The sequence below is a fragment of the Lucilia cuprina genome, chromosome 4 (genome assembly GCF_022045245.1).
Source record: "Lucilia cuprina isolate Lc7/37 chromosome 4, ASM2204524v1, whole genome shotgun sequence".
NCBI classification, from domain to species: domain Eukaryota; kingdom Metazoa; phylum Arthropoda; class Insecta; order Diptera; family Calliphoridae; genus Lucilia; species Lucilia cuprina.
Window position 1 is genome coordinate 10,128,070 of NC_060952.1, and position 9,415 is coordinate 10,137,484.

Here is a 9,415-nt window from a genome sequence, read left to right on the forward strand (position 1 = left end):
GACTAGACTATAGACTAGACTATAGACTAGACTATAGACTAGACTATAGACTAGACTATAGACTAGACTATAGACTAGACTATAGACTAGACCATATACTGGACTATAGGTTAGACTATAGACTAGACTATATATTAGACTATAGACTAAAAAAATTAGTGCCTCAGAATGAACACTTTTTTCGACTCACAAATTTATATTTAGGAATTTTAATTAGATATTGTTAATTTTTATAAATATTTGTTTACACAAAGTGTATACTTAATAAAAATTTATATTTTTCAATATGACCTTCAGTAACAGACACACCATAATATTAAGTCAATTACATTTGAATTTTTTTTAATTTCGATTTCAAACATATTGTTTACATAAATAAATGTATATTAAATATAAGTTGATTCAGTCGATTTTGTTTATTTTAAAGATCATTACTGTTTTGAAAAAAATAAAAACTGTTGTTTTTTATATAATTTGGTTATTTATGAAAATTAACATGTTTTTAGCTTAATAATAATCAGTCAGTATCAAAATATATTTATTATAAAATAAAGTGAAGTATTAAAAAAAAATTGTTAATACTGATATCGTTTTTTATTATTGTTATTAATTTTATTTGCATTTGAATTAAATATAATAGATATAAAACAAGATTTGTAACAACAAAATATTGCGTAAATTCTGTTAAATTTATATATAAATAAAATTAATTTTTATATGTAAAAAATTAAATAAATTCGCTTAGAAAACGACTTTCTACCAAAAGCAGGCCCTTAATTCTTTTTGTACAGAGTGCTAGATTCAAAAAAACTTTTCTTTATAAAATATTTATTAGCCTGCATCGAAGTCATAAAGAAACGTTTTCATAAAAACAAGTGAAACTTTATGCAAGCAGGGTATTTAAAATTCAGCACCAACTTTCAAGACTAACAACTCTACAATTGAAACTTTACAAAAGCAAAAAATCTATAGTTGTTTATACTGACCCCGTTTTGTTGTTATTACTAATGATTCTAAGTATCAAAGGTGTCGGTTTTAATTATTTTTAGTTTTTTTTTGTTTATTTATGTTTTAGATTCTAGTTAATTAATTAATAATTTTTATAGATTTTTATTAATGAGTTACAACCATTTTTAATGGAAATTATTAAGGTAATAAGTTTCATTATTATAAGTGGTTTTCCTTGAAGTTTAGATGAAAAACTATTAAGTTAAAGTTCAATCTGCCGTTATTACTAAGTAATGTTTGCTATGCTGAGTTGCTGTAGATTAAGCTAAGTTTTTCCTCTTTTTCTCTAACGTACATAAGCTCACAGACCCTCTGATTATGACTTTATAGATACTTAGATACTTAGATAGATAGATAGATAGATAGATAGATAGATAGATAGATAGATAGATAGATAGATAGATAGATAGAAAGATAGGTAGATAGATAGATAGATAGATAGATAGATAGATAGATAGATAGATAGATAGATAGATAGATAGATAGATAGATAGATAGATAGATAGATAGATAGATAGATAGATAGATAGATAGATAGATAGATAGATAGATAGATAGATATATAGATATATAGATAGATAGATAGATAGATAGATAGATAGATAGATAGATAGATAGATAGATAGATAGATAGATAGATAGATAGATAGATAGATAGATAGGTAGATAGATAGATAGATAGATAGATAGATAGATAGATAGATAGATAGATAGATAGATAGATAGATAGATAGATAGATAGATAGATAGATATATAGATATATAGATAGATAAATAGATAAATAGATAGATAGATAGCTTTAAATTAAAAAATTTTAAATATCAACTTTTAAACAAAATAAGTAAACACCGTTACTGTTATTTAAGTTTAGCCATTTTAACAATTTGTTAAAATAATATTTCCTTTCATAAAATCCACACCCCAAATGAGGTGTAATCGTGGGCGTCCAAATAAGTATATTTCATATTAATATTAATAAAATAAAAATAACAACAACAATAACAATAAAAAAACAAAAACAAAACAAATATTAATAAACAAAAATTTTGTTGATTAATATTTTTAAAAAATGTTTTTGTTCATTCAATTGTTAAATGAACCTGTACGAACGAACAAACAAAAACAAATATTTAAACGATCACTTAAAATTTTTGTATTGTTATTCAATTTTTAGTGTTTAAATTTTATTTAAAGTTAAAGGTCATTTATATGTTTTATTACGTTTAGTTGTTATTTTTATTATTTATTTATGTTTAATAGGTATTTTTGTATTATGGTAATAAAATTTTGTATTGTACTAGTAGTTTTTGTTGTGCATTAAAAAAAGTGTTGTAAAACTTGCTGCTTTTAGTTGGGAAGAAGTACATTAATAGTTGTACTTTAGTTAATGTTCGTATGTGTAATAAAAATGCAGTAAAGGGTGCAAAAACTATTTTAATACGCTTTAACTTAAAGTCTGTTTGGTCATGTCTAAAATATGGTTGTTGTGTTATAAACAAATTGACAATGATCCAAATAAGTTCCCCCTAAAAACTATTATATTTAAAATAAAAATGTGCATTAACCTTTAAAATTGATAGTGGTGTGAAGTATATATATCAAACATTTTATAGTTTTGAATATTTCATTATAAAATTAGGTTCTCTGTTTCAATTGTACTTAGTTTTGTTTTTCAAATTGAACCATAAGCTTTATTTCGCAAATGTCAGTCGGGTGTGTCTTAATTCAAAATTAAATATCATTTTATTTTTTAGGAATTTAAGTAAGTTTTATATAAACAAGTTTTCAATAGAAATACAAATTTATTGAAAATAAATTTTTTAAAGAAAGTAAAAATTTCGAAAATTCTTTATAGCAAAAGTAAATTTTAAATTTTTTTTCTATAAAATTTATTTTTTAAAAATTTATTTATAAAAAGAGAAAATTTTCTGTAAAATGAAATTTTCAAAAATTATCTATAAAAAGAGTACATGTATGTCTTTACAGAAATAATAAAATAAAAAACTCCCATTAAATATTGTGCTGGCATAGAAACCCTATATCTTGCAGACAACAATATTAATATTTCCTTAAAACAAAAAACTTAATGAACAGTCCACGTATATATACATATGCATCATCAAGTGTTTATGTATCTTATATCTTACAAAACAAAATAAATTCCATGAAAGCGAAAGGTAAACATTTCTTTAACAGCCCAATAAAAAAGTGTCTTTGTCATATTGTTCTCCCACTAAGAATTTGTCGAAATTTTTTATTTTGAATATAAGTTTTTTTTTTTAATTTTGGGCCCACCACTGTTTCATTTGTTTATTTAATTTTTTTAACATAAATATTACAAGCAAATTTTGTTTGTTTGAGGAAGTCGTCATTAACAAAATTTTATACTTATAAATATAAGGATGACATCAAAAATTAAATTAATAATTTAATCAATATTTTCTAGTTAAAATAAAATTTTATAAATTCTCAATTTTAGCTGTTGGATGTAATATTTTGTTACATCCATTTAGATTTAAGCTTCCATATCGACCATCTCCATGAGCCACCTTAATATCTAAATAAAATCAAAGAGCGAAGTGTATAATATTTTATTTCATTTCGTTATTTATTTATTATGAACATTTTCTTTGTCATGTGCAAAAGTCTAAAGAAAAATTTTTCGGTATTCTCAAAACATGATTATTTGACTGTTTTTTTCCTCTGCTTTTGCAGTTTGTTGTTCATAATTTCTGTCAGTATGTGCTTAATAAAAATAAACGAATCGAAATAAAACGTGTATTTATTTGAAAAAATACCTATGGAACAGGGTGTTAAGGTGGGAGGCAAGAAGAAAAATTATCATTTAAGTTTTTTTGGTGTCTCTAAAAAATATTTAAATTTTTTATACTTTCAGAACTATGATATAATTCTTATATACATGAAACTATATTGTTAGTCTAGTCTATAGGGTAGTTAGTCTATAGTCTAAAGCAAGATATTATGGTTAAAATTATGATTGTAGTTTAAATATATTATGGATATTGTAATAATTTTGAAATATCATGTTATGATTAAATATAGTTGAAATATTTTATCATAATATTTTATATATATATATATATATATATATATATATATATATATATATATATATATATATATATAATATATAATATATATATATATATATATATATATATAATATATATATATATATATATATATATATATATATAATATATATATATATATATATTCGGTATTCACTCGCCCTGCCACAGGACTTCATTGAGCACATGTACCACTTTAGCACGCTCTCCATTCCTGTCCGCGGGGTCGTTACTCCCGTTATCCTCCTCAGGATACCCTTGCGGTCTAGTCTATAGTTTAGTCTATAGTCTAGTCTATAGTGTAGCCTATAGTCTAGTCTATAGTCTAGTCTATATTCTAGTCTATAGTCTAGTCTATAGTCTAGTCTATATTCTAGTCTATAGTCTAGTCTATAGTTTAGTCTATAGTCTAGTCTATAGTCTAGTCTATAGTCTAGTCTATAGTCTAGTCTATAGTCTAGTCTATAGTCTAGTCTATAGTCTAGTCTATAGTCTAGTCTATAGTCTAGTCTATAGTCTAGTCTATAGTCTAGTCTATAGTCTAGTCTATAGTCTAGTCTATAGTCTAGTCTATAGTCTAGTCTATAGTCTAGTCTATAGTCTAGTCTATAGTCTGGTCTATAGTCTAGTCTATAGTCTAGTCTATAGTCTAGTCTATAGTCTAGTCTATAGTCTAGTCTATAGTCTAGTCTATAGTCTAGTCTATAGTCTAGTCTATAGTCTAGTCTATAGTCTAGTCTATAGTCTAGTCTATAGTCTAGTCTATAGTCTGGTCTATAGTCTAGTCTATAGTCTAGTCTATAGTCAAGCCTATAGTCTAGTCTATAATCTAGTCTATAGTCTAGTCTATAGTCTAGTCTATAGTCTAGTCTATAGTCTAGTCTATAGTCTAGTCTATAGTCTAGTCTATAGTCTAGTCTATAGTCTAGTCTATAGTCTAGTCTATAGTCTAGTCTATAGTCTAGTCTATAGTCTAGTCTATAGTCTAGTCTATAGTCTAGTCTATAGTCTAGTCTATAGTCTAGCCTATAGTATAGTCTATAGTATAGTCTATAGTCTAGTTTATAGTCTAGTCTATAGTCTCGTCTATAGTCTATATTTTCATAAAACACAGAGCTATGTTTAAACACCCTGTATTGCTTACACACTATATTAACCCAAAAATTATATATGTTTTTTTATTTTTTTTCATTCGTATATCGGAAGAATATATACTTTTTTGCCAAATATTTATTTTTTTTATTTTATATCTCAGTTTATTGTTAACATTCGACATGTAGAAAGAAGTTTTTTCCTGGTCTGTTCTCAGTGATTTGTTCGTCATACGCGGTATATTTCTTAGTATTCAAATATTTAGTTTAATAGTGAAAATAGAAAAAAACAGCATTTATTAAAAAAATAAATGTTTTAATTCAAAACTAAACACTCTATAAAAACTCATAAAAAGGTGAGTTAATTTAATTGAATTGTTATTAACGTTCACAAGAAAATAAAACAATCAATTTTGTTGTTTAATTTATGAAAAAAGGTGTAAATTATTTATTTATTTCATTATTACTTACATACATGAGAACTATTCTTTTTTAAAATAAGTGTGAAAATTTTGAAGTGTTTTTTTTAATATGTGTGGACCTAAGTGTAAATGTAGATCTTGTTTATTTTTAATTATTAGTACTAAAAATATCTATATTTTGTGTTTGAAAGAAATATTTTGAAGCATATTTTTCTAACATGGAATAAAATCACACGGCCTGTCAAAATTTCTAGTAAAGTGTACAGAAAGAGGGTGGCTGTCAACAAACTTAATATTCATTTTAACATAAAGAAATCTTCCTATAATTTTAATATTCTTAAATAAAAAATATAAACAATTACTTCGACCTTATTTGCTGGAAATAAACCAATTTCTATTATTGTTCCAATAACAAGGTCATTTTAAACAATAACAAAATAAAAAAAAATTAAGGTGTAATAATGTGGTAATAATAAATTAATTAATAAAAATTAAATAATAAATAAAATAATTTATTATAATAATTATAACAAGGTCATTTTTCAAACATATTAACTAAATAAAAATCTGTTTTTTAAGGTTTTCGTGCCAATAATGTGGGTAATACATACATATACATACATATATAAATTCATGCGAATATATATTTAGTTATTAACTTGTGTATGGAAAAATTAATTTATTTATGTTCCTAAATGTTTTATATTGGATTTTTTTATTTATTTTATAACTGCAGTTTCTACGCCATATAGAAATTCTTATTTGTTAATGTAATTAGTTTGTTGAACATATTTAATCTTAAATTAAGCTTCAGTATTTGGAAATTAATTAGTTAATTTATTTATCTTTCTGCATTTGCTAAAAATATCTTGTTTTTTTGAAAAGTGGAAGAATGCAAACATAAACATACATATGTATTTTTGCATTATTGTTGTATTATTATTCAAAGCAACTAAGATTTACTAAATTTTAAGTAAAATATTTTATTATTTGATTAGAAGACAAGTAAGACAGCGAAATTATTTTACAAATTTTATCTGGTTTTATAAGAAATGCTTCTAAGAGCAATAATTAATCAGATGCACGGCGATAACGAATTTTGAAAACTCTTTTAGAATAAAAAGTGCAAATATATATAATTCAATGAAATATATATAAGAAATAGACTAGACTATAGACTAGACTATAGACTAGACTATAGACTAGACTATAGACTAGACTATAGACTAGACTATAGACTAGACTATGGACTAGACTATAGACTAGACTATAGACTATACTATAGACTAGACTATGGACTAGACTATAGACTAGACTGTAGACTAGACTATAGACAAGACTATAGACTAGACTGTAGACTAGACTATAGACAAGACTATAGACTAGACTATAGACTAAACTATAGACTAGACTATAGACTAGACTATAGACTAGACTATAGACTAGACTATAGACTAGACTATAGACTAGACTATAGACTAGACTATAGACTAGACTATAGACTAGACTATAGACTAGACTATAGACTAGACTATAGACTAGACTATAGACTAGACTATAGACTAGACTATAGACTAGACTATAGACTAGACTATAGACTAGACTATAGACTAGACTATAGACTAGACTATAGACTAGACTATATACTAGACTATAGACTAGACTATAGACTAGACTATAGACTAGACTATAGACTAGACTATAGACTATATACTAGACTATAGACTAGACTATAGACTAGACTATAGACTAGACTATAGACTAGACTATAGACTAGACTATAGACTAGACTATAGACTAGACTATAGACTAGACTATAGACTAGACTATAGACTAGACTATAGACTAGACTATAGACTAGACTATAGACTAGACTATAGACTAGACTATAGACTAGACTATAGACTAGACTATAGACTAGACTATAGACTAGACTATAGACTAGACTATAGACTAGACTATAGACTAGACTATAGACTAGACTATAGACTAGACTATAGACTAGACTATAGACTAGACTATAGACTAGACTATAGACTAGACTGTAGACTAGACTATAGACTAGACTATAGATTAGAGTTCAGCTGTTACAATATCTCCAATCTATTTAAAATTACTTTCAGTCTTTTAGTAGAACCTACTAAAATCTAGTTTATTTCTTTGTCTGTATTACGTTCGTTCGTAATATTTGAAAAATAATCTAGTGTATTAACCAATCTATTTGTTATATTGTAGTTGTTTCTAGTGGTTGGTCGTAAAGTTGGATTTGCTGCTGCAACTACTAATGTTGTTGATTATTAGCGTCACGACATTTTAACATTGCAACATAAATTAGAGTTGCTTCAAGTGTATGTGGAGGTATTTAAGTATATATCTCAGCGGTATTAACATTGTCATACCTTTTGCAAAATTGAACGGATGGATGAATGTTTGTTGGTTGTTGGTTCATTGGATCAATGTTGATTTTTTTACTTTGGGTTTGATTTTAGTTTTGTTATTCTTTAATACTTGTACAATATGACCCAGAAATCACGTTCATCTAGCATGATATTGATTACAATTTATGACATTTTTTTCTTCTTGATTGCAGAGCAAAAAAAAAATATATATATATATATATATATATATTTTTTAGTAGATTTTGTTTTTTCTTTTAGAAACAATAGAAACTTAACACAATAGTTTTAATTTTTCTTCTTATAGTTTTCATATAATTTATTTAGAATAGAACATGCTGAAAGAACAATCAACTTAGAATAAATCAGTCAAATATTTTTTACGTTTGTTTGACGGCATAATATGTTGAAATTCTAGACGATGTTATTTGATGCATTTTGTAATTAAGTAAAACAGATTCATTGGAGGTGAAGCAAAATGAGTGTAGAAAGAGTAATGGAAAACAAACATCTTGGTCGATATTTTTAATTATTGTGTTTTTTATTCAAACCGTATACATAACGGAATTTCTTATTATTAATAAATTTATTGGTATCTAATTTTATTTTGTATAACGTCAATTTATAACATTAATATTTACTTTTACTCTTTTTTGTATATTTGCAGAATAATGTCAATTAATGATTTACCACCGTTACCAAAAAGTCTCAGCGGTATAAATAAAATGTTGGCCTCAGATTCGGGTCTGGTTAGTGATGTTGATACCGAAATAAAAAATACTAAAAATAATGAGTTGTTAAAACACTATGAAAACCAAAAAGAAAATAATAATAATTTAAATATAAATAATAATAATAACAACAACATTAATAGTAATAATAATAATGCACTTAAAGATGCAAGTGATAAATTTAACAATGCGTCGTCTGCGACAACAACGACAACAGCAACAACATCGACAACAACACCATTAAAGGAAATTAATGGCAATGAAACAATATCGGAAATACCACCAGCGATACCGGGTAGTAAATTGGATACACAAATTGCAACATTGCGTAAAGAAATGGTAAATATTTGTACAATCTTAATTTAAATATTTATAGTTTTTTTTTTAATAAACATTAAATAGTGAACAAATTTTTAAAATTAAATATTTTTATTGTTGAACTTTTAACCAGTCATTCATACAGTTTTTTAGGTATTTTATTTTTCTCTTCAAAGTTTTTATTTATGATTTTGACATTTTGTTTTTCGTGGGTTTTTATTGCTGTTGAATTAAACAAATTATCAACGGAATTGTGTGGCTTTTTCTTCTTATAGTTTTGTTTTTGTATAGTGTGTATGGTAACTGATTGACACTCTATGTGTGGTAAATAATAATAGATAGATAGATAGATAGAT

At 25.2% G+C, this 9,415-nt stretch overlaps 1 protein-coding gene across 1 annotated transcript in view; it reads left to right on the plus strand.

Annotated features, from left to right (window-relative positions):
• The window catches only part of LOC111680965 (formin-J), a 78,375-nt gene that overhangs the window by 46,315 nt on the left and 22,645 nt on the right, over positions 1-9,415 (plus strand). Inside the window, exon 3 of the mRNA XM_023442680.2 lies at positions 8,678-9,080. Within this exon, the coding sequence (XP_023298448.2) occupies positions 8,678-9,080 (403 nt within the window). The remainder of the gene's footprint in view (positions 1-8,677; positions 9,081-9,415) is intronic.